Consider the following 26895-nt stretch of genomic DNA (forward strand, 5'->3'; position numbering starts at 1 on the left):
ATACTCTTTCTTTCTTCTTTAGAGTGACTTCAAATTCCACTTAATGGAAACAAACCCTCTTTGTTCTTACCTGTGCAGAATTGTTCTTTATTTCAGGTTCTCATGATGTACAACTTACAGTAAAGAACTCTAAAGAACTTCTTGTACAAGTTATTGATATATTAAAACTATAAAACAGTGCCACCTTCAGTTAAAATTGTTAAATATGAATTCAGTTATATTAATAAAACAGTAAATAGATATTCAGAACTGGTTTTGATTATCCATTGACTTGGGACATCTCTTCCTCTATCACTTGGAGCCCAAGTACTGCTGCCAGTGTGAGAGAAACATTTGTGTTAACAACGAGGACTTTTCTGAAAGTTTCCCTAGTGTAGTCAACACCTCAGCATCTGTATTCAAAGTCAGAATCACAGTGCTTTAAATGGACCTGGAATTAATACAAGTCTTAATTGATTCAAGAGTCTCTGCTGAAGTCATATCACAAGGAAGAAGCTCAGGCATTTCTTTCATATGACAGTAAAACTCCAAACACAAAACTTTGTATAGACTTGTTGCAGGCCTCCTCCCAGTATTACATGAGCAAAATGTTAAAATACTGCATTTAAAAAAATATGGGCAGTTGTCAATGCTATTCCCATATTTTCTTAATGAAAAACTTGCCAGTGTTATTTTCATGATACTCAGGACAATTTAAAGGTATTCTGATGTTTGGCACTAGTTTGTAAGTATCACAGAAACTGCCTGTAACACAACAGGGTAAAATTTCATCTGTGCATGAGGTAGTCGTGATAGTTGGAGAAAACCCAAAGAGTTACCCTGTAATGCTACAGACGCTTGTATACCAGATAAAACTCCCCCTTTCACATCCCCATGTTCTAGACATGACCCCTTTTGTGATTACTTGTCCCCAGTAGTTCTAGGACATCTGTAAGTAAGTAAGTAAATAAGTAAATAAAACTACAGGCCTCTTGATTTACGTTTTGCATTTTCTCTACTCAAGAAGAACACAGAGCGCAATATATGATGGAGAAATACTGCAAATTTGACCTTTGCAGGTTTTCATCACAGAGCTTTCTTTTGTACCAAGGCAATGCTTTGACACCTCAGGTCTATCGGGTAGAACGACACTTTTTCACTGATGCGAATGAAATCTGCAATTTTTGTGTTCCTGTCTCTTTCTGCTTGAGCAACACAACAATGGGATTATCCAAATCTCTTATATTAATGAATAAAAGTTAAGGAAATAATTTTGACAACATAGTTGGTAAAAAAAATCGTTGTTGTCACCTTTTAGGAGTATACCAGAAATATTTGTTAGATTCTGGAATCAAGCTAGCTGCTCTACATTCTCCTGCCTTAAGCTCAGACAATCTTTTACTGTTGTTTAAAAAAGAATCAAACCATATTTGTTTGACCCAGACTTTTAGTGGCCCCTACCTGAGTTCATAAGTATGGAAAGATGAGCAAGAGGCTTCTCCTCTGGAGCAGCTGTTTAAGACTGTTCACAAAATTCCTGCTGTGCTGGTGCTTCTGAGGCCATAGGCAACACTTGCTTTTGCTTCTTCAGGGAACAGTCATGTGAAAGCAGAATGAAGGAGATTCAAGCTGTGCCCTGGTCCACTCTGACCTCGTGGGGTGTAGAGGGAAGCTGTGCTGTAACTGCCTGAGGACTGGTGCAGCCTTTACAGCGCCCAAGTAATAAATAGCACAGAGAAATACTGTGTCAACCAGTCTGACTTTCTTTGTTCCCTACTGCTCTGTTTTTAAATGCTGTATGCTAATCCTTTATTAAAAGCAGTGTAAATCCATCATCTTTGTTAAGTGAAGAGTATGTTTTTAAGACAGTAAAAATATTGTTAACTGTTCTTGGTGTTCCAGTTTGTTTTCTGGAAAAACAGTGTTTGTAAAGAGATGTTGGAAAGAAAAACAGTGAAAACTGGAAGAACCTTACTCTGCTCTAAGGCTGATGAAAGAGAAATACATGACTTCACAATGAGCCGAGACAAATCTGTAACAAAGGTCATTGCTTCTTTGCAGTGTCTGATTTTACAATTTTGTCATCAGTGGTTTATGTAAATGCAAGTTATTAAAGTTAAAAAGTGGAGAAAGTGAAGCAACAAAATAAATGTAAACTTACATAAAGTGACGACAAACAAAATGTTGATGCCTTTTCCTCTGTCTAGACCCCTGTGTTGAAAGCAGTGTTTTCATAAAACTCAGACAGAATTCATTTCCATACTGAGTGCTTAATAGTTCCTGTCAGAACAAAACAGCTGGGAAACATATGGTATCCATTTCCCTGTATCACTTGGAAAAAATTTCTCATGTAAATAAAACCAACATAAAAGTGTAGGCCTTTGAACCTAGAATCTTATACAATACATAAATAAGTCAGTACAGTGCATTCTTTGTATTGGCCCACTAAGTTACATGCCTTTTGATTATTATTATTTTTATTTCTTCTTCGGAAATGTTTTCTTAAGAACTTCCAAAAGTATTAATGTAATTTTCAGACATCCGTAACTACTGAGACATACTAATCTTTCACTTCAGATATTAATGTTGCACTGAAAGTGTATATATCTGTTTCCTTAGGAAGGTGTTCATGGCAAATTGTGTGTTTTGACCACAGATTAGATCCCACTGATATGCAGTTAGCACATGTTATAAATCTGCTTTGTTTAAACAGTATTCCTGACTTTCAGAATGCATTAACTCTTAGTGTACATTGAAAGGGTCATAATACCTGCCTAAAGGCTTTAGAGGTTTTACTGCTGTCCCTTAACTGAAAATAAAAAAAGAAAGAAAACTCTTTGCCAGAGTTCCACTGATTATGAAGATCATAAATATCACCAGCTGAGACTGTGTGAAAGAGTGCAAATTCAGTAGGATTCAGTTCAAGTTCAGTAGGATTAAGAGTTCAGTTGACTTGAGCTCCCTTCCTTCTCATAAGTCAGATTCACTGGTCAAACTCTGTATCCTGCAGTGCACTGAAATAATTGTCTGGAAGGTCCAGAGCTATGGGGGGGTATGTGTGTGTATACAGGTTGTACATATAAGGGATGGAAAGTTTGACAGAGAAACTCAACATAGAGAGGAGAAGTGGAAAAGGAAACATCATAAATAAGTAGGCTTAACTTTTAAATCAGAGAATCACAAAATTGTTTAGGTTGGCAGTGTCCACTTGAGATCATCTAGTCCAATGCTTAAGCAGGGCCAGCTAGAGCAAGTTAAACCCGGGAAACCCAGGATTGTGTCCAGTTGAATTTTCAGTATCTCCAAGGATGTAGACTTCACAAAGTCTCTGGGAAACTGTGCCAGCGTTTAACTAACCTCACAATAAAAAAGTGTCTTCTTGTGTTCAGATAGAATTTCATGTGGTTTACTTTTCATGTGTTTTACATTGCCTCTTGTCCTGCCGGTAGGCACCATGGAGAAAGGCCTTGCTCATGCTTCTTAATGATAACATTCCTCCTGACCTTTCTCTTCCTCAAGCTGAACAGTCCCAGCTCGGAGTTGCTGTTCATATGAATTTTCAGTTCTTATGTGAAAAATACATCTTCCAGAGAAAATAGGCCTTAGAAATTGAATTGTTGTTACTGTTCTTAAAACAAATCCAATAAAAATTTTTTACTAACTCTGTTGTTGCCCTCCCAAAAAATCATCCTACTCTTGTGATGTATCTTCATGCAGGGTACAATGAGAACTAGCGTAGTTGGACAGGACTGCTGTAAATGCTGCTAGGCTATTATTCACAGAATATGTTAAATTTGGAAGGGACTACAGTGAGTCATCTGGTCCAACCTCCCGGCTCAAGCAGGGCCATCCTAGAGCATTGCCCACAAAATTGTGTCCAGATGATTCTTGAATAACTCCAGTGAGAGAGACTCCACAACCTCTCTGGGCAATCTGTTCCAGTGCTCAGTCACCCTCACAGTAAAGCAGTTCTTCCTCATGTTCAGGTGGAACTTCCTGTGCATCAGTTTCTGCCCATCGTCTCTTGCCCTATTGCTTGACACCACTGAGAAGAGCCTGGCTCCATCTTCCTGACACCCTCCCTTCAGATACTTATATACATTTATAAAGTTCCCTCTCAGTCATCTCTTCTTGAGGCTGAACAGTTCCAACTCCCTCAGCCTTTCCTTCTAGGAGAGATGCTCCAGTACTTTAATAATCTTTGTCAGCCTCCACTGGACCTGCTTCAGGAGCTCTATGTCTCTCTCAGGAGCCCAGAACTGGACCAGCACTCCAGATGTGTCCTCACTATGGCTGAGTAGAGGGGCGGGATCACCTCTGTTGATCTGCTGGCAATGCTTTTCCTACTGCACCCCAGGATACCATTGTCCCTTTTGGCCACAATCTCACATTGCTGGCTCATGGACAACTTGTGATTGTGGTCCTCCATTACTTGATAAAAACTACTTTATTTGTAATTATTACAATGTATGTAATTATTACAATGTATTGAAGAAAGTTTCTTTTCTGGAGTGTTAAATTCTTCAACTATTTTGATAGAGGTGCCATTAAATCTGCTTAGATATGAATGTGGCATGTTATCATATAATTCTTGTTTCCAGTGTTTGGCCAGGTATATCTTTAAAGCGTGCACAGCTTTATATGTGCGCAGCATGCATGTATCTTTATATCATGCCACATGATAGCAGTCACTTCTAAATCAAATTCCTCTGTTTCTAAAGTTTCCAGCAGCAGCTGGAATTGTGGAGTGTCAACTCTTCTCGGAAATGCACAGAAACCAACAGGAATTGCAGATGTGTGCAATAAATTCAGACCTGTGAAGAGAGTTTCCCCATTAAAGCACCAGCCAGAAAGCTCTGAGAACAATGAAAGTGATGACCAGAAGAACCAGAAGGGAGAATACCAGAAAGGCAGTGATTCTCAGTCTGCACCTCCGAATGATGACCAGAGTCCTGGAGAAGGAGAGTGCCTTAAAAGCAAAACCATTGAGCCTGCTGTTCTGCTTGGAGAGCTGGAGCACTATGACCTGGACATGGATGAAATTTTGGATGTGCCTTATATTAAATCAAGCCAGCAACATGTTCCTTTTACAAAAATAGCTCCTGAGAAAAAACTTTTGGGTGTGTGTTCAACAGCGAATGGTCTTAGTGGCAAGACTTGCTCTGCAGGGAACACAGAGAGCATGCCTTCTGGCGGGACACAGTTCTGTGTGCTGTCTCCTGTGAAAGGCTCTCAGCTGAGAAAAACACAGCCCACTGCCCTTGATCAGCATAAACATTCAGCAGAAGAATTAGAGCTTTCCCAGCCTTTAGTTAAGTGTAGCTCGGTCCATGACTCTGAAGGCCAAGGCAAGGGCTTCCTCAGCAGGACATTTGTTGATCCTCATGCTCACAAAACTGAGAAGACCATGCCAAACTGCCACCGGAGGACTTTCCACCTGCAGACAGCAATGGCAGAAAGCAAGCAGCTGGAGGAACTGAGTATGAGCTGGAACAATGCGGGGGCCCCAGAAGAGAGGAGCGAAGAAGTGAAAAAAATTAAGAGCATCTTAAACATTGTAAAGGAAGGCCAAATATCTTTACTGGTAAGTATAATCTTTTTCATAAAAAATGTAGAATAAAAGGGATCTGTGATGTGGTTTATTAAGCCAGCTAAGCTGATGAAGTGAATGTTTTGAACCACTGCCCTTTTTATCTTGTACACTCCTTCGAAATTGAGCATATAGTCTTCCAAATGGAAAGTCTTAATATTTAAATAAAATATGTAGCAAAACCAAAATACTAATTTTATGTAAACATGCTCAAGATTACTATTTTATGCACTACACTGAAATCATATAGAAGGCCGACATTTTAACTAGTGAGATCACTAAAACATCAAATTGAATTCCTACTTGAGTTTTGCTTTCACAACATTTGTGGATCACTTTGCTCAGTTATTGCTGATTTACCTTGGTTGTTATTTAGAGGTTGATGATGGGAACAGAGGGGCTTCTATTGTATTCTGATTATTATTCAGGAGTGTTTACACTGTCTTGTTGCAGCAGCATTCTCACGCAGGAGCTTTCTCTAAAGCTTTGTTTGCCTCTGACCCATATGAAGTTTTTTTAGTAAATTCTAGTGCTGTGATCAGGCACTGTCAATGGTGGTTTCCAAAGTAACTAGTTGCAAGCTAGCACAATGGTGCAGAGCATGTGATCTCCACACAGAACAGCTGGTGGAGGAACAGTGTATGTGTAAGAACTGTTTTTGTTAGATTTTTGTTTAGCTTCTCTGTTTACCAGTCTAGCTCAAGCACAAAGGCATGCTTTTAACAAAGAAGCAAGAACAAAGGAAGATATTCAAAACTAGACAGAGGCAGAAGAGACTATTAGATTGCTCATTAAGAAATAAAAGCAAGTTAAATTCACCCTGAAATAGGGTGGGGAAAAAAAAAAGAGGTCATTTTAAATAGGTAGATGGAAAGAAAATATATATTTTTTCCAAACAGGTCAAAACCTCTGAATGAAGTAGACTCATTGAATAATACTCTGGCAAGTCTGCACAACTCTAGGGACTTAGTTATTGCTACTCCTTAACTATGTCTTCCATCTTTTGTTTTGCTTTTGGAGTTTCTCAATCCAAATGTTTTGTCCCTAAATTAAAATTAGTTGAAATAATGTCTTACATCATGATTGTGTAGAACTTCGAGTAAATATTCCAACTCTTTTTTTCATGGAAAGAAGCTATCACATGAAAATCTTCTGTCACACGTTTTGACTACATTTTACATTGTCCTTAACACAGGCTACCACTTTTTTTTCAGAAATCATGGATGTTTTCTGTTTAATTACTCATCAATATAGTGCTATAAAAAAAACCAGAAATTATGAAAATGTGGGTATTTTTTCAACTACCTCATTGACCAAACTAGTGCAAAGACTTAATGCCATTTAAGATCTTACACCGTTGTATGACATTTGCATGAGAAAGAGAGAAACTACACAGTCAGTCAAGCCAGTCAGAGTCCCACCTCTCTCCTGTTGCTAATAGTAGCCATGTTCTGTATAGTGAAATGAAAACCTCTGTATTGTGACTTAAAAAAGAACTTGCCTATAGGGAAACCTCTTTGTATTTTACTTCTGTCTAGGGCTGTGAGGCTAAATGTATCATTTTATCCTTAGTTGTAACTAACATACTACTTTTTTTAACAGCCTCATTTAGCAGCTGATAATCTGGATAAGATCCATGATGAATGTGACAACAATCTGTTGCATGTAGCTGCATCAAAGGGACATGCAGAATGCCTGCAGCATCTCACTTCTTTGATGGGTGAAGACTGTTTGAACGAGAGAAACATTGAACAGCTAACTCCAGCTGGATTAGCAATAAAGGTAACAGTCTCTTTCTCTACTGTAATGAGACATAAAGGTCATTTAGTTTACTCCTGTGATGGCAGTAGGAAAGGCATCCAGCAGGGTGTTATTTTTCAAGCATTTTAAGTGAGAACAAAAAAAGCCATTGGCTGGTACTGCATAAGCAAATTAAAATGGTTACTATACGGGATGCAATATCCAATGTCTAACATTGAAAATTTATACGTTGTTGTCAACGCATATACATTAATTTTTAAGTAAGTCAACTGACTTTAAAGAATATTTGTCACATTTTAAGCAGCTTTCATTTAACTCAGATTCAGGTGTTTCTTTAGGGAGCATAGCAGTTTCTTGATTTTTTAAAAATACTGGTACAATCCTGTAAAACAAGTGTGAAAACATGTTTACAAAGCATAAAAACATCTGGAGATGACAATTCTTGGCTGTCTAGAACAATTGCATCAAAGTTAAAATGTGCATGTTACAGAATGATCTGTTAAAATCTGCAAAAAGTAATGTCAAAGTTTACAGGAAAACCCATTATATAGAAAAATATGAAAATTCATGCTGTTACTATACTAAAATAAAACACGATCATGTTCAGAACGACTGATGATTTAACCATAGTACTTCTGGTTCTTTAGTAAGTGAGACTGAATGGTTGAATGTCATTCCATTTAGTCTTGAGAATAAAGAAGGAAAGGGATGAAATATAATACGAGAGTATCTGTTTCTTTGGGTGTTTTATTATTATTTGCTTCTTGGGAAAAATTTGGAAACTGAGAAATGACTGGTGGATTCCTACCTGCAGTTTTGCATATTTGAGGTGGCATTTCAATGATCTGGTCCAGGTTTCAGGGTTGTTTTTTTTTTATTTTTATGGATCAAGCCATATGAATAGAAAATTAAACTGATGTCTAGTTGTGCTAATGAGATGCTGTTATATCTTGACCCATGTCAAACTGAATAGTTACAGTCTGCCAATCTAAAGTCCAAATTTTTAGTTGAAAATTGTTCTCTTTCTTGTTTTTTTTTTCAAGCTAGGCATATAGTAGGTATATAGTATGTTTATAAGCCAATAAAACCTTTTGTCTGTTTCTCTAGAGAGGTTGGCTTATTGAATAATTGGTTCCTTTACTTTCAGTAATACTTGAACATACTTTGACATTAACAGAAAATTGTGTAAATGTGATGGAGTTCTTCACTTAAGTGACTAACTAAGTATTTCTACTGTTCAGGCCCAAGTATTTCTAATGATGTCCTGCATGACTGGGCTTGTCCTGAGTCATTACAAAGTTTTGTAAGAACCTTTAAGTAATCTGGCATAACTAAACTTTATAGCTCTTGATCCTTTCTTCCAGAGTGGTTTTCAACACTGATAAAATGGGATTTATTCTTCTTGCCATTGTAACTCCCATAATGTTATACTATGCGGGGTGTAACCTGTTTTCCACAGGAGTGATGACTATCAGAATGGAAGAAAACATAAACTTACATGGAAGAGAATTTCAACAATTTACTGATGATAACTTATCCCAATAAGGAATGAATTAATGAAAACTAATTATTTTGCTTCTAGACCTCTTTCTGACCTCTAACTATGAGCTAGAGCCAGAAAATGGAGTGGAATGTTGTGGCCAATCACACTGTTATATTACAGAATCACTGAATCAGAGAATGTTTAAGGTTACAAGGGACCACTGGAGGTCACCTAATCCAACTTCCCTGCTCCTGTGTTTTGAATATATCCACAGAGGAGACTCCATAACCTCTCTCTGGGCAGCCTGTTCCAGTGCTCCGTCACCCTCACAGCAAAGATATTCCACATGGTTCAGGTGGAACTTTCTGTGTTCCAGTTTTTGCCCGTTGCTTCTCATCCTATTGCTTGGCACTACTGAGAAGAGCCTGGCTCCATCCTGTCGGCACCCTCCCTGCAGATACTTAAGAGACATTTATGAAGTTCTTTTTTCTTCTGGCTAAACAGGCCCTGCTCCCTCATCCTGTCCTCCTATGAGAGGGGCTCCAGTCCCCTAATCACCGCCTAATAATCATCATAGCTCTCTGCTGGACCCACCCCAGGAGCTCCATTCTCTCTTGTACAGAGGAGTCCAGAACTGGACACAGCACTCCAGACGTGGCCTCACTAGGGCTGAGTAGAGGGGCAGGATCACCTCCCTCCATCTGCTGGCATTGCCCTTCCTATTGCATCCCAGGATAGTATTGGCCTTCCTGGCCATGAGGACACACTGTTGGCTCATGGACAGCTTGTTGTCCACCAGGACCCCCAGGTACTTCTCCGCAGAGTTGCTTTCCCAGAGATCGGCTACCAGCCTATATGGTGGGGTTATTCTTCCCCAGGTGCAGGACCTGCATGTGCCTTCACTGAATTTCAGAAGGTTCTGCACTGCCCACATCTCTAACCTATCCAGGTCCTCCTGAAGGGCTGCACAGCTCTCTGGGGTATCGGGCACTCCTTCTAGCTTTGTGTCATCAGCAAACTTGCTGAGGAGGCATCTACCCCTTCATCCAGGTCATTGAGGGATATGTTAAACAATACTGGGCTCCACAGTGACACTGGTAGTTACATCAGAACCCTCTGAGACCCACTATGAGCCAGTTCTTAATTCACCTCACCATCCACTCATCCAGCCTGTGCTTTCTGAGTTTGCGTGTGAGGATGTTGTGAGAGACAGTGTCGAAAGCCTTGCTGAAGTTGAGGTAGACAACATCCACTGCCCTCTCTTCATCTGTCCATCCATTTGTCCCATTGTAGAAGGCAATCCGGTTGGTCAAGAATGATTTTCCCTTAGTGAATCCAAACGGACTACTTCTGATCAAATTTTTGTCTTTCACATGGCCTCCAGTATGAGTAATTCCATCACCTTTCCAGGGATTGAGGTGAAGCCGACTGGACGGTAGTACCCTAGGTCTTCCCTCTTGCTGTTTTTGATGACTGGATGACATTTGGTTTCTTACAGTCCTCAGGCACCTCTCCTGATCTCCCCAGTTTTTGGATTATCACTATGGTGTCTGCCAGCTCTCTCAGCACTTGTGGGTGCATCCCATCAGGGCCCGTGGACTTGTGGATGTCAAATTTGATACTGATAGTTTGTTTTAACTAACTCTGGAGAAATCCTTTCCACATTAGCAAAATTATGTTACTTTAGCAGGTACTTAATTTTATTAATTCTTTAATTTTAAAAATGCAACAATATTTTATTCAGTTGTGATACAAAGGAAAACAAAATAAAAAATTATTAGTTATTCATACTTACTAATATTTGAACCCAGATATGAGGAGGAGGCTTTTTCTAATGTGATAAAAAGAATACAAGTAGCTTCATAGTTTTACTTCATTGCTGAAATTGAGACAAATAAAATAAGTAAAGTAAAATAGTGTGTATTTTTGTATTTGTGTGCATACATTACATATGGAAGGAATAAGAGATATAAAATTAATTTTATTTCAGTATTTATTTTTCCCATAATTTTATATAGGTGAACATGCGCTACATTCTTTTCTGTGCTTTTATAAAATAAAATTGAAACTTGAATATTTATTTCTTTCTGTTCATTGCTTTATCTATCTTATGCGCACAAACCACTTTTTTCTGTTATGTGTGTTGACCTTTGTGAGGTTTTGACTGAGCAACTGAAATTCTTGTCTCAGCTATCTTTTAGAATATAAACCTTTATGAACATATGAGTTGAAAAACTTCAGTAAGAGCAGGCCACAACATATGTCATGCCAAACTGCATTTACCAACATACTAGTGCTGAAAAGGGGCTGCAGGAAGAGCAGCTGACAAAATTCTTGCCTTTACACTGGGCTGCGAGCGTGCTGTGAAGAAAATGTTAATGTGTCCACAGTATCTACATCCTACTTTGTAGTAACTTGCAAACTACTAGGAGTGTGCATAGCAGCTTGAGAATCTTGAGACAAGGCTGTAAAAGGTGTTCAGGTGAAGAACTATCTCCTTAATTTGTGTTTGTAGAGTGCCTGTTGGGCAGAGGTCCTAATCCATGAGATTTAGGCATTCAGCTACTACATATGTAAGAATAATTTAAGAAGCATGCATTTAATTGGTGTTCAATGAAAACTTGAGTTTCTAGGTAGATTCTTCATTCTACTCCAGCAAATAATCTCATTTTGTCATTGAACCTTGCTGTACAAGTGATGGAAACAGAACTATGGTTTCTCTCTGAACAATCTGAGAGTAGGTACCAGATTGTGGTACCTATTGTGGTACCACAATTCTATTAGACTGACACTTTCACGTTGCCCCTTCCACTATAATCTATTGCCAAACTGTACTTGGTCCGGGACAGCCAGACCAAAGCGCGTAATGTAAAAGCCGACGAAAGAACATGTCTTTAAGCGAACGGGAAATTCATAACTTTTTAATAATTTTGATAAGCTTTTCCCTGTTTAATAGATGTGTTTAGGATGGAAACAGCTGGAATTGAAATTTTTTTTTACTTGTTTAGAATGGTCAGCTGGAGTGTGTTCGATGGATGGTGAGCGAAACAGAAGCTATTGCAGAACTCAGTTGCTCAAAAGACCACCCAAGCCTTATTCATTATGCAGGTTGCTATGGCCAGGTATGACTTTCATTTACTTTTTCAAAGAGATTATTTAGATGCTCATGTAATAATTTTAATTTAAAGCATGTGTATCATTCTGTGGCTTTTAATTGCAGGTGTTCTGAATTAGATCAAATATAGCAAAATCTTTCCTTACTTAATCTGTGTAATGTTTTTCAGTGTTTTCTCTCTTAAGTTTTTTGTTTGTTTGTTTGTTTGTTTTAGCTTTGACTGATGGCTAGGAGAAGATTAACTGGCATATTAGGCCAACCAAGAGCATCTAGGAAGATTAGCTAAGCAACAAATATATTTGGATAGTTCATATTATCTTTTCAGGAGAAACTGTTCTCAAAAAAACTTTGCAAATTTTGGTAATTTAGGAATTCAGCATATTGGAAGTGAAGTGTGGTGAAACTTGAACATCATCTGTCTGGCTCTAGCCACTTTTATTGAGCACTACGTACATAAATATGTTGTAAATCAATCCTGTTTCACACCTAACTTATCTATAAATATAATAAAAAGGAAACCACTGAAGTACAGCATTCTAGTGCTTTGCTAACGTCTGGAGGAACATATATGTCACTTAATTATACTACATTCTCTTCCCACAAAGTCTGTTTTTTCCTAAGTAGACCATGCAATAACCCCTCTTCAAAGGACCTTCTCCAGGATCTACTGTGCAAGGAATAATGATTGATTATTCTTCTTTAATGTCTTTGACAGATGGACAACTTTGTCCCAGACTTTCTTCAACAGACATTAAAGATAAATCACAGAATCATGGAATAGTGGGAACCTTAAAAATCATCTGGTTCCAACACTCCTGCCATGGGCAGGGACACCAAATCCCACTGGTTTTGTGCTAATGTGTTTTAATCTTATTGAGAGAGAACAAGCAAAATATAACTGCTAAGAAAATCATTCTTTCCTGTGCAAGTGTGATTGTCTTATTCAATGCCATACAATTATTGTGGCTATTTCTGCTGTTAACTGCTACTCTCCAAACACGAATTTACTGTAGGGGAAAGAAAGAAGCAGGTTTGTAAGGCTATGGAGCTGGAAGTCTACCCTTTCTCCTGCTGTTTCCATAAGCACACAGACTCCCTTGTTTTCATGCTATGCAAAGACTTCCTTTGCCTTTTCTCCGCTCACCTACTATGCAGATGTTACTGGTGCAAGTTAGGACCCTGCCAGATATACAAATTGATGGTGTCCTGCTTTCCAAGTTTGGCCTGTAAACGCAGCACTGAATATAGGGAAGCTGTGAGCCAGATCAGAACTGATTCAAGAAAAGCGTGCTTGCTACTGGGAAGAAAAAGTTCGAAAGAGAAAGTTGCATGTGAACTTAAATCCATATCTTCACTTGATTAGCCTAATTTTATCTTCATCTCTAAAGATATTTATATAAACTAAATCCATTGAAGCTTTGGGTTTTTTCAGTGAGCTATGCTGTCTACTGCCAGAAACAGATCTGACACACTTTATCTAGATTCTTTTCAAAGCAGAACGGAAGCTCTGCTGGTTGAGAAACACCAGCTACAGTCAACCACCAATGAAATTTGAAAAGGTGATATATAAATTGCTGCCAAATTTTTAGTTAGCTGAATGCCAAAAAAAGTTCACATGTAATGTCAGTTATCTTTTTTTTCATATTCCGTAAACAATCTGCAAACATGAGGGAATGTTGGAGCTGAAGGAATGCCAGACTATATTAACCAACTGTGTTAAGAAGAAAAAAACTTTGAGAAATTTAAATGCTTAGTTGGCACTATCCTTGAAGCTTTAATTTATTTTACCATTACTTACACAGGAGATAATCCATGTAAACACTGGTCTTGGCAGAGTTACAACAATAATAGCTTTACAAGGAAGACCTGCTATTGAATCATTTTTAAAAGAGTCAGTCCATCCATTGTTTCCCCAGGCATTTTAGGCACACTATATTTTCTTCAACAATTATGATTTAGAATGGGCAGCAAAGCGGAGTTGATAGCAAAGCTCCTGTGTTAAAGGTCATCAGACCACATGGTTTTGGTGTCATGGCCTGACTCCAAAGACATGTCAGCAGTCTTATATTTTTCCAGTGAGAGAGGGACTACATAAGTCAATCTGACGGAAGAGCACAAAAGCTTAAAGTCAACGTGTAGCCTAGTCAGCACACCTCTTAGCAAGGGTTTCTTTAAGCATGAGATTATGCAAGAAGAAACCATGATTGTTGACAGGCCTCTTCATGCTGGGCATAAGTCATGGGTACACAGCGTACGACGTGCCTGGCACAATCACCATGTCACAGGAAGATGGTGGTGCAGTCCTAGGTACCTACTGTCCTAGTTCTAAGGGTTTCACAGGCTCCAGTTTCTTTCCAACAGGGGTGTTGTGGTAGTATGAACTGCAAAGGTAAGAGGTGGAGGGTGGAAAATGCCAGAGTTTTGTGGCTTCTGAGCTCCAGAGAATCTAGGGGGACACTGGGGAAACAACCTAAAGCATGACTGAGGACCTAGAAGGGATCTCATGCACAAGTTGATGCTAATACAGTGCTGGAGAGCACAGTGGAAAGCAGTATATGACATTCAGATACACAGATGCCTAAAAAAATACCTTATTTTACACCTCAGGATGTTTGCCTGCCTGTCTAATGTCATTTTTCCAGGGGTAATATGTTGTTTTCACTGACTCCCACTCTTCTGCTGTGAACGGGTACTGGAAGGACAGCTTATTTAATTAATATCAAGTGATGGGGCTAGGGTAGCTGTAGAGTCAGTTCTCTTCACCACGCTAATCCTTGCCTTTGTTGACCATGTAATGATTTAAATGGTCTTTGTTAGTTGTACTTTCTTCTCCAAAAACCAGTTGCTGAAACCTGTCCCAAATTTTCCCAGGATCTTTTTACAGGCATGTTTGAATTATTGTAGGTCTAGAATATGCCAGAGGGATGTTAGTGACTGCTACAACATAAGATCATAGTAGGAATTAAAAATACCAGGTATACTGAATAATTCATTAGTATTTGTCAATTGCTGTTGTAAAATAACAAAAAAGTTATTATTTTCCATTGTCTTCATCTCAACAATTTCCTTGTTATCCTTCATTTTGCCTGAATAAATTGCATTGATGACTCTGAACCTTCTCCGGGGAACACTTTTCTTGCAGCCTGAGTGTTAGTATAGTGATATGTGGTATATTTTTATGTATGATGTTTTCATTTTCCCTAGTTGTATGTGAAAAAAATATTTGTTTGCTTGGGGTTTTTTTGGTCAAGGATAAATTTGCTAAGAAATGTACTCATTTGAGAGAAACACAATCAGTTCGAGTAGGACTGTGACTTTGTGCCTGTGGTCTCTTGATGCACAGGTAGTCGTACGTACAGACGATATGGTAGTTTTATACAAAAAAAATTGTTTTATACCCAGCCTTTCTAGAATTTTCTTTCCTCGTTTTTATTCTTTTTCTTTTGTACCTCTTTCCTACTCAGAGTCCTCTACATGCTTCCAATACTGTTTTATTTAGATACACTTTGCTTTTATAGACCCACATATCTAACTGTGGGTGGTTATGTACTTATGCGTCACTGAAGCTACTGAGGTGCTGCAGGTTAAGTCTGCACTTGCCTCAACAACACTACAATCCACACAGCCCTTTTGATCTACAGCTTGTGTCAGTATTACACGACTGATATAAATGGAAGATACTAAAAAATACATGTTTACAGAAAAGAATTTCAAGCTAGGAGGTAATTTGTTCTTTCAGCTATTCAGGTGCAAAAACTGGGAATAAAGCTGTAGTCAGCTATCCTTTAATGGATCTCACTTTTCTATATAATCTATAGATTTATTCTAGATTTTCAATATGATTCATATTCGGTAAGGCAAAATGAAATTTAATCTGGAGAGGCATGGAAAGTTCCTAGAGAGAAGAAATTTTTTCCAAATAAACCTGCTGGGGAAAATAAGATATGAAATAAGCTTTGTGCACTTTTATGAGCTATCCATTGTTAGAAAAGGATATCCAGATAAATGTGTACTACAACTATATACACACACAGAAATAGTGACATTTGTACAAAATTAAGTTCGTACCTCAGTTTTGACTTCCAGACTTTCACTTGCAAGTTTTTAGAGTCCAAGTCTCCCCATCTTTCCCAACATGCAGGACATACAAATGACCCATTAGTCAATACACTGAGATCTTAGGTAGCAAGATTTCCTGTGTTTAGTTGTGTTGCTTCTCCTCTAGCACAACCACCCAGAGCTGCGAAGCGGCTAGAGATTTGAAGAATCCAACTGCTCAGCTCTGTGATCTAAGCATACTGCTGTTTTAATTTTCCAAAGAGGCTTGTGAACTTTGACCAAATTTCACAAACTGATTTTCAGATTGATATGTGGGTTGTTCTGCCCCATATTTCAGAGGCAGGCATGCTCTTTGTGTACAATTTCTCAGAATGTGTTACAGCACTCATATTTTTCCTATTATATCTTTTTATAAAATAAAGTATTTCAGCTTATTTCCTTTGGGGAAAAGAACCCACCAACAAAAAACCCCCAAACTAGAGACCCATGATGCGCTAAGTCCTACAAAGTTAAGAGACACTGAAAACAAGGAATTAATGGATAGTAATAGTAACAGATGGCAATAGCAGTATTCCTCTAGTATATAATTTAGCTTTCTGTTATTTCTTATCTTTTGTGACATTTCTTTCCTCCTTCCCCTAGGAGAAAATCCTTCTATGGCTTCTTCAGTTTATGCAAGAACAAGGGATTTCACTGGATGAAGTTGACCAGGATGGAAATACTGCTGTTCACATAGCTGCTCAACATGGCTATCTAGGATGCATACAGGTAGAGTGATAGTTATATCAGACACCTCTAAACATCAAGCTTGAATGACAGCAACCAAAACTTATTATGGGAGATCTAAGTGGGAATAATTATTGGTATGTTAAAATGTACTAGAAGGATGAATTTTAGACCAGTAGGAGTCAGCCTGGAATACTGAAATGCTCCAAGTTTTTTATTCTATTTTCAATTATGCTGTTGCAAGTCTAAAATAAATGTTGTATTGCAAGATGAAAGCATGATTATATTATTTATACATAAGCATCTAGTGTGTATGTTTTTGTGTTACAAAAGGGCAGACAGTGCAGGTGTGTGTACTGTTCTTACTGTTCTGATATTTTCCTTCTGTTTCTTTTCTCATTGAGTAGTTGTAGCTCTCCAGCTTAGGAGAAGTGTAACAAATAAGTTTGTTGAAGGATTTACACCTTGAGTAAGCCATCCTTTTCAGATTTGTCATCTTTGGATGAATCTGTGCTAAACAATGTAGAGTGATGCTAATTTCTGACTAATTCTCAGGGAATCATCTTGGCCACTGAAAGCAATATAGTTCTGTTTCATAGAGGTGCTAAAAATGGTAATTTATCTGGCTGAAAAGGCTTACACATCTACAATACTTCTGGGAGCCAGATCTGAATAAACCAGTTTGGATACCTCTGTCCAGTACCCATGTTCAATGCAGACATACCAAAAATAGTCATAGGGTTTAACTGGATGGCTAGGTCATAGAATCATAGAAGCAGAAAATCATTAAGGTTGGAAAAGACCTTTAAGATCCTCAAGTCCAACCTTCAAACTGGCACCACCACCATGTTCACCATTAAACCATGTGTTCAAGTGCCATATCCACACAGTTTTGGAACATTTCTAGGGATGGTGGCTCCACCACTTCCCTGAGCAGTCTGTTCCAATGCTTAACAACCCTTTTTGTGATTTTTTTCCCCCTAGTATCTAATCTAAACCTCCCCTGGTGCAACTTGTGGCAATTTCCTCTTGTCCTGTTACTTGTTACCTGGGAAAAGAGGCCAACCCCCATCTCACAACAGCTGCCTTTCAGATAGTTGTGAAGAGTGATAGGTCTCTCCTCAGTCTCCTTTTCTCCAGGCTAAACAGTCTCAGCTCCCTCTGATGCTCCTCATGAGGCTTCCACGGCTCTGTTCCCCTTCTCTGGACTCGCTCCAGCACCTCGATGTCTTTCTTGTAGTGAAGGGCCCAAAACTGAACACAGGATTTAAGGTACAGCCTCACTAGTGCCCAGTACAAAGGGACTGTCACTTCCCCAGTCCTGCTGGCCACAGTATTGCTCATACAAGCCAGAATACCGTTGGCCTTCTTGGCCACCTGGGCATAGTGCTGGCTGATGTTCAGACAGCTGTCAACCAGCACCCTAGGCAGCTTTCCAGACACTCCTCTCCAATCCTGTCGCACTGCATGGGGTTGTTGGGGCCCAAGTGAAGGACCTGACATTTGGCCTTGTTGAATCTCATACAACTGGCCTCATCCCTTCAATCCAACCTGTCCAGATTCCTCTGCAGAACCTTCCTGCCCTCAAGAAGATCAACACTCCCACTCAACCTGGTGTCATCTGTGAGGTTACTGAAGGTGCACTCGATCTCCTTGTCCATGTTGTCAGTTATATGAAACAGGACTGGCCCCAATACTGAGCCCTGAGGAGCCCCACTAGTGACCAGCCACCAGCTGGTAACTGGTGGTAACTCCATTCACCACCGTGCTCAGGGCTCTGCCATCCAGCCAGTTTTTCACCCCGTGAACAGTACACCCACTCATACCATGGGAAGCCAGTTTCTCCAGGAGAATGCTCTGGAAAACAGTGTCAAATGTTTTACTAAAGTCTGGGTAGATGTCATGCACAACCTTTTACTCATCCCTTTGTCACAGAAGATCAGGTCTGTCAAGTAGGACCTGCTTTCATAAGCTCATATTGACTGGGCAAGATCCCCTGGTTGTCCCGTACTTGTTGCATGATGACAGTCAAGACAATCTACTCCGTGAACTTCCTTGGCACTGAGGTTGCGCTGACAGGCCTATGGTTCCCTGGATCCTGTTTCCCACCCTTCTTATAGATGGGTGCCACATTTGGCAACTTCCAGTCATAGGGACCTCCCTTGCTGATCAGGACTGCTGGTAAATGGTTGAAGCTGAAGCAACTTAACTTTGTATTGAATTGCAGACATACTCCCTGTCCATCAGATTTGCTAGAGCCACTAGTCACAGGAGTACATTTCCATGTTTGTGTTGTAGCCACTTTAGGTGAAAACTATTTGGAGAAGAAATAATAATAAAATTATTCCAGGAAATTGCAGAAAGGTATTTGATAAACAAATTACTCACTGGAGAAGAACAGATAAAAGAGTAAATAACCACTTGGCAGAAAGGCAAGAAATAAAAATTAAAGTTCTCTCCCACATTAGGGAGGAGGACGTGTCTAAAAAGGAGCAGTAATTCTCAGAATCAAAAGACTCAGATATATATCAGTAAACATACTAGTCCTGTTACCACATATGAACTGATCCACATAACATTTTAGGCCACTGCAAGTACAGAAGATTTGTATTAGTCCAACCCTAAAAGAAATAACACTAGTCTGTAATAAGCTGCAGAGCTGATTATTATTATTATTATTATAGCAATCTATTTATAGATCTGGACACAGAGAAGACATAACTCCATAAAAGCCAGTTTGAGAGTCTCACATAATAAAAAAGAAAAACATGTCATAGCTGAGCTGAATGAATAGACTTGAAAAGAAGACAATGAAATAGATTTGGAGGACATGACCATCTCTGCATTTTCTCATTAAGGGAGTGTGTCTTTTTTTTTTTTTTTAAGGTGAGAGGAATAGACATTGTAGAAACTTGTATGAGAATAACGTAAACAAATCATCACATCCATTCTGCATCTAGTGGTTTTATTATTGTACTGTAGACAATGACTGTGATCAGATAGGAAAAAAATGGATAGAAGAAATGTTTATGATTTACTATCAGGGAGCACCATTGTGGTAGAGGGTGTACTTAGAGTTGCTATGCAGTGTGTGTTTAGGGTTGCTATCTCAACAGTGCCTCACTGAGATGTACAATGCATTTGAAAAAGAAGTGAGTGTAGATGATTTTGAACAGAGTGGTGACATCTACAGGCTGTTCTCATGAATAAAAATAAACCAAAAACGGACTAACCCTTTTTTTTCCTGTGAGGAATGAACCTTAATAAATGCCTTAGAATTCTTAGGATTATTATATTTTAGATAAATATACAAATCAGCAAGTGCTTTGTGTTGAAGCCATGAGAAATAAGTCATGAAAATATTTAATGATGATAAAAATACACAATGTTAGTAATGTCACTTCACTAACACCTCACAGTCTTAAGTGTAGTTGATATTTTGTTGTGCTGTGAAACAAAATAAGCCCTCTGCTCAATAAGCTTATACTTTAATTTAAAACAATGTACAGTGAATAATCTGGTAAGAAGAAAGAAGTCAATGAAGAGACAAGGAAATTATAAGCAGCAGCATAAAAATGGAGAGTCACAGTCTTTCAGTGATTCCCTGGAGCTCTCATTCACCGTGTTTATGAGCAAATGACACTGCTATCATATTCCTAACTATAAGATTACTTTCTGCAAGGTCATAACTCTCCCTCCCTTATTTTCTTTCTTGATAAATTAAACCCATGAGATACAGTGCAAGAGTGTTCATAACTTTCCTTTCTGTGTGGTTTTAGCAGACCAGGCAGACCAGCATTCTTCTTTCTCAGATCTCTGTGCCTGCTGTTTGTGGTCAGAAGGTCACTCTAATCATCAGTGGCTTACCAGCTCTGCTTGGATAACTCAAGCAAGAGCTCAACTCTTCTGCATGTGTATGTATAATGTTAATAAGCTGTAGTTTTGGGGTGTATTATGATGTTGCTCAGAAATTTTCCTGAGTTCTGTGATCAATGTGTGTCAGATCATTGCTGAGAACATTTAGGTCCTATTCTGTGTTCTTCAGTAATCCAAATACTGTGTAACACTGATTATCACAAACAGATTATAAAGAGTGAAGACTTGGCCTCAATTCTTGCTTCAGTTATTATGTGTCTTGAGTCAACCTGACAGAACTTCTTATGCTCTTAGAATGCTCTGTATTCAAGTCTCAAAGTAACTCAAATGTCATGCTCACAACCCGGATGGTTCTCCAGCAACAAGCTAATCTTCTCTGATGGTACTGTGAGTAACACAGGGATGTACATCAGAATATAAGGCATAATTTTTCTTACGGACTAAAAACTGACCCATATTTCAGTATGTCTTCAAGAGAAAATAGGGATTAGCCAAGCAAGTGCAAAGCAGTGAGACTTCTTTCGTCATTAAGAAACCAAAACTCCCACCAGATTGATAAAATCATTGTGCAGATCTTTTTCTGCAGTAAGAAATTTGTGCCTGTCTGACCTAAAGTATCTACCCTGTCTTTCATATCCAAACATCACTTAGCTAAGGAATCAGGACACTGAGACTGCTCTACTGAGTGTTTTAAATGTAGGGATTCTGCTGTGGTAAGAAACTGAGAGGTAAACCACAAAAGGAGTCAGCAAATACTGTAGCAGTGACATTCCCAAAAGATTCTAAGGGTGTGGAGATCCCAAGAACAGCTACTAGACCTGGTAAGCCATTACACTCATCACCACCCACTATAAACTGACTGGCACACTGCTCTGGACCCTGATGTTATCTAGAACTGATGTCCTTTGAATTGCACTTGCCTGTGTCTTCTTTTCTAGGTCTGCTATGTGTAAAGTTACCACCATTTTCTGTAATGCATTATTACTGTGGTGCAGGAGAGAATTAATAGGTGACCTAATGAAAGTCCTCTGTTTTCATTTGATGATCCCACTCACTTTATGAATGCTACAAGTGGTATTATGCTGCGTAAACAAATGAGCAGAAAACAAATTAATTGAGTAAAGTACAAGGGGAGAGGAAGAAATAATATGATATTTTTATAGCTCTTCTGAACCACAGCTTGCTCTTCTATGTTATTGTTGCACTAAGGGGTAGATTTTAGTGGTATGTGGTTTGAGTTCAAGCTGCATACAGACTTGTCAGTGACTGAATTTTAAAAATTACTAGCTCAGACTAACATTTTCAGGCATTTTATTCAGGAGTGTTTTGCATCCAGCCATTCTTGTGATGATTAGAAGTCACAGCAGAGACTTATACTTAGAGATGTCACTGTTCCCTTTTATGTTTTTACAGACATTGGTTGAATATGGAGCAAATGTCACCATGCAAAACCACGTGGGAGAGAAACCCTCACAAAGCGCTGAGCGACAGGGGCATACCATGTGTTCCCGCTACTTAGTAGTTGTGGAGACCTGTATGTCATTGGCCTCTCAGGTTGTCAAGCTAACTAAGCAGCTGAAGGAGTAAGTGTTTCATTGTTAGCAGAGTGATTGATCTTAAAACAATACCCTGCTTCATATTCAATTTATTTGCAGTGTCTGTTTTCTGCTTCATATATATGACATTTTCAAGTCATATTTCTACTTTATTTCTCTGCTCTTTCCTACTCTCAAGTATTTGCCCTTTCACCTTTAGCAGCTCAATTTTTCAGCTGTTTTCTTTGTGGCAGTTTGCTGTGAACATAGATGAAAGGAGCGGGAAATGAAAAAGGTATATATGAAACAATCCAGTTCCTTTCCCTTTGCATACCTTGGGATCACATCATTACTGGTCATGGTTTCTGTTCATATAGCATGCTTTTGTATACAGTGAGTGGGTCTTCCCACTTACAGTGCTGGGTGTTGATGTTGGGAGGAATAGTAGAAATAGTAGTTGGAGGGGTTTTTTCAGACTTGGAAGGTCACCAAAGCCCACAATGGCTACTGAGGAAATATCCTCTGTTCTGTTTGTCCTTCATATGAACTGGTTTTAATATTTTAGTATGATTTTTATTAAACATTCTTTAAAGAACCTGTTATTTCAAAACACAAATTTTTGCAATTGCTTTCTTTAGTTGTAGATGCAGTTACTATGACTTACCATGTCAGTAGGCTCATAAGACTCTTAGAAACCATCAACACTGATGTAACATTGTTCCAATTTAGATATGTGATCAAGACCTTGTCAGCTATCACAGTCCATGAAACTGACTTCTGATAATCCCATGTTTAGAGAAGACCCTATCATTTTATGCAAGCGGCATGTAGCTAATTTTACTGGGTATAAATTATAATACTCTGCTAGTAGGGAAGCTGTAGAGTGGCCTCAGTGAGAACAGATGAGGGGTTACTCTTTGCTGGACACAACTCTCTGCAACAGGTCCACTTCAGGACACAGCTACAACTATAGATCAGTCTTGAAGCACCTCTGTGAAAATATATTTAAGAAAGGGCAGAAAATGCCAGAGAGAAGAGAAGAGAACAGAATAATGACAAACAGAGGGGACAGCAAGGTCAGAGGAGCTGGAGGCACACTATGTTGGAGAAGGCATATCCCCAAAGGGACTGTGGCCCATAGAGTACCATGGTAGAACAGGGACATCCCTCGAAAGGACTACAGCCCATGGATAAGTCCACACTGGTGATTTCCTGAATGGACTGCAGCCTGTGAAAGACCCACACTAGAGCACAGGGGAAAGTGGAGAAAAAGGGAGCAGCAGTGAAAAACTGCTACACATGAACCCTGACCTGTGCTGCATGTTGGCTCACTGAAGAGACTGGGTGTAACCTGCAGCAGTGACAAGAGGGGAAGAGAGGTGTCTGGAGTAAAGCCTGAGAACTGGGGAGAGTTGAATCTAGCAGTGCAGATAAATTTGAGCTTGCAAAAGGGGAGGATAGATGTTTTAAATGTCTGTCCTTTTTTGTTTCCGCAAACCTGAAGCAATAATGAAATATTTATGCTAATTGACAATGAATTAAGTTAAATTCCCCAAGTCAAGTCTCTTTTGCCCATGACACTAGCTGGCAAATGATCTCCGTGTCTTTACATTGATGTTTTCTCTTTGTGATATCTTCATTCTTCTTTAACATTGATACTGTCAAAAATACAAACAGTAAACTGAGAATTATTATAATTTTCAATTTTCATAATTTCACAGTCTGACACTGTTCCCTGGGTATTTTAAAGTACCTGTGATTTGGTTCATTTGCTGAAAAATAAAATCAGCTGACATAAAGGAAAAAAAAATAGAATCTAGGGCATTTCCTAAGTAGGCTGCATTTGCATCTGACACAATGTATAATGAAATTTATTTTCCCCATTGTTCAGTAGAAAAAAAAAAGAAACACACACGAGGAGGTAGAAATGGCAACCACAGAGTCTCCATGTTTCAGTTCTCTTCAGTCCTCACCCAGTACTTGATATAAGTGTTACTTCTCTTATACAAGAGAAAGACTTCTTATGTCAGTCAGCAGGCTGCTCACCCCGACAGGAATAGTCTAGTTGTGACTTTTATGACAAAAGTATTAACACTTTTCCAGGTCTCCCCACTGTCATCTCATAGATTATGTCCATAGGAAGTAATTTAAATGATTCTTATTTGATCCCTGATGTGTTTCTTTGCTTGTTTCAGCTGGAATTAAATCTGCTTCCCTTCATCAGTCTATTTTTCAGGATTCAGATTAGTTTCAGTAAGTGCAGCAGCAGCCTTTTCTTCCTCTTCTACAGAGAGATGTAAGTCTCTTGTGCAACCTTGTTGCAGTTTACTGAGGCAGTGAAATATTCTGTTTTCTGCTTGAAAGAGCAGCTTCTGCATGGCTATTTGGGCTGCAGGCCCCAGGCTGTGAGTGGTTTTGATAGAAGCAATGGACCATGTTCAGAGGCTCATGCTCAGGAGGCAGAGAGGATGATGGAAAAAGACTCTTGCCCTGTTTGCAATGCTCATTCTTCTTAAAAATCCAAGGATGGTATGAAGTACCTGTCTGCAGCAGCTTCTCAAAGGGACCTCTAGCATAGCATGAGAATCCATTGGCTGCAGCACCACTGAAGATCCTGAAAACATCAGATGGCAACAGATAGAAGTCCAGTTTACAGTCTAAGTCAGTTCAAATGGTTGTTATGTAGGAATAGCTACAACTTGGGCAGCTGAACTAGCTTTCTTGTATTTTCTCCACTACTTTTGCAAGTGTCAATGAACACTGTTCTAGAGACAAAAGAGATATGATTGTATCATGATGGATTACCTGAGCAATCAGTATCAACACTGAAAGCCCTTATGTGCTTTCTAGCCTTTCCTCAGCTGCTGTAAACATGAGCTGATCATGCAAGATGCTGAAGGACCTTGAGGGGAAGCTGTAGGAGGAGCTGCTGAGGTCTGAGGTCGCTTGGTCTGTTCAGCCTGGAGGAGACTGAGGGGAGATCTCATTCAGTTTACCACTTCCTTGTAAGGGGACAGGAGGGACAGGCACTGATCTCTTCTCTGTAGTGATCAGTGACAGGACCCGAGGGAACTGCATAAAGTTGTGCCAGGATAGGTTTAGGTTGGATATTAAAAAGAGGTTCCCCACCCAGAGGATGGTTGGGCACTGGAACAGGCTCCCCAGGGAAGTGGTCACAGCATCAAGCCTGACATAGTTCAAAAAGCATTTAGATGATACTCTTGGGCACATGGTGTGACTCTTGGGGATGGTCCTGTGCAGGTCTAGGAATTGGACTCGATGCTCCTTGTGGGTCCCTTTCAACGTGGCATATTCTGTGATTCTGTGATTTCATGATTCTGAGTGGGTTGTTAATAAGGCATAAGAGTCTCTCTCAGATAACAGAATGTCTCCAACCACAGGAAGACTGGAATGGTTGATATCGTGCAAGAAGAAAAGCAGCAAAGAAACTTAGACAAACACCTATCTTCAAAGGTCTTAACCCAAAGAAGGATGTACCATCTTTCATTCTCTTTTTATGAGCTTTTCCAATCATGAAGGCAACACAGAGCAGTTCTGGAGAGAAGTTATTCCAATCCATCACACTATTTGAAGCCATTCCTGAAAGAAAGGCACAAAACAAAAACAATAAAATCACATTTTTCCAGAGTCTTCACATCTTTCAGCTCTTTGAACCAAAGCAGATCAGCTGACAAATACAGAGGAGTATAACAAAATGTTCTGAGCTGGGTCTGAGTATCCGTTCAGAGAGAAAAGCCTTTTTTTTTAGTTTTATTTTTTAATTAAAAAAAAAAAGAAAGAAGGAAATAAGCAGTTAGTACTGATGTTCCATCAGATCTTCACAAGAGGATTAACTGAGGATTTTTCCCAACAGAGGGAAAGAACTAAGCAAATCTTTCCATAGGTAGAAAGGAATGTGGCCCACAAAATCTTGCTGTTACTGTCTTCAAAATGCAAGCTTTGCTTTACATCTCTTCATAATTGCAGAAGTTTGGTCAATCCAGTACAACTTTCTGAACTAAACAAAATTCACTGATTTTATCTACCTAAAAAATCCTTAGTTGCAAGTGTGGAAAATTCCTGCCTACAGTATGACTTCTACTGTTTGGGTTTTCCTGATCTGAAGAGACCATGTCAAAATTAATGACATAAAATGAATGCTTCCATAGACTTATTTTACAATGCTACTTGCTGATGGACCTGCATTCTGAAATGGTTTCACTGTCCCACATTTATGGACCTGGATGTATATATCAGTTTAACAATGAGACACTTACAAATTCTTGATATGCTATCAAGACAAAATCTCTGGCAAGGCAAAGATCAAAACAAACCAGGAGTCAAAAAATGAAGTTGAGAAAATAATTTAATATCTTCTGTTACTATCACTTTTCTATGTTCTGTAAAAGAATTCCATGATTTTCCTGGAACCTCACAGGAATAGCTGTAAAAATAGCTAATTTTTTTTTTGTGTGTGTACTGCTATGGTGAAATGTGTGCAAGTTGCTGGGTTTTTGGCTGGTATGGGGAGTTTTTTGTGGTATTGTGTATTATATAGACGCGTGGTAGGAAACTCAAGGTAAACTTTACAATGTTCATCTTTTTCTAACTTAGTTAAGCCATTCTATTTTCTACTTTGTATAGTGGCCATTCTTGTTTTATTTGAAAAAAATGGAGAAATAAGAAAACATATTATGAAAGATACTTCAGTAGTGCCCAGTGCCTCAGCCTATTCCCTGCTGAGTTACTGAGCTCCCTGATTTCATTAGGA

At 39.0% G+C, this 26895-nt stretch overlaps 1 protein-coding gene across 3 annotated transcripts in view; it reads left to right on the forward strand.

Annotated features, from left to right (window-relative positions):
- SNCAIP (synuclein alpha interacting protein) overlaps nucleotides 1-26895 on the forward strand; it is a 91211-nt gene that overhangs the window by 51337 nt on the left and 12979 nt on the right. For 2 of the 3 annotated variants that reach the window (XM_032676250.1, XM_032676252.1), the window contains exons 4-8: nucleotides 4701-5563; nucleotides 7172-7351; nucleotides 11822-11935; nucleotides 16630-16755; nucleotides 22003-22172. In XM_032676250.1, the coding sequence (XP_032532141.1) occupies nucleotides 4701-5563; nucleotides 7172-7351; nucleotides 11822-11935; nucleotides 16630-16755; nucleotides 22003-22172 (1453 nt within the window). The remainder of the gene's footprint in view (nucleotides 1-4700; nucleotides 5564-7171; nucleotides 7352-11821; nucleotides 11936-16629; nucleotides 16756-22002; nucleotides 22173-26895) is intronic. The other variant, XM_032676251.1, reaches the window with a different exon arrangement.

Source organism: Chiroxiphia lanceolata, chromosome Z (genome assembly GCF_009829145.1).
Source record: "Chiroxiphia lanceolata isolate bChiLan1 chromosome Z, bChiLan1.pri, whole genome shotgun sequence".
Lineage (NCBI taxonomy): Eukaryota > Metazoa > Chordata > Aves > Passeriformes > Pipridae > Chiroxiphia > Chiroxiphia lanceolata.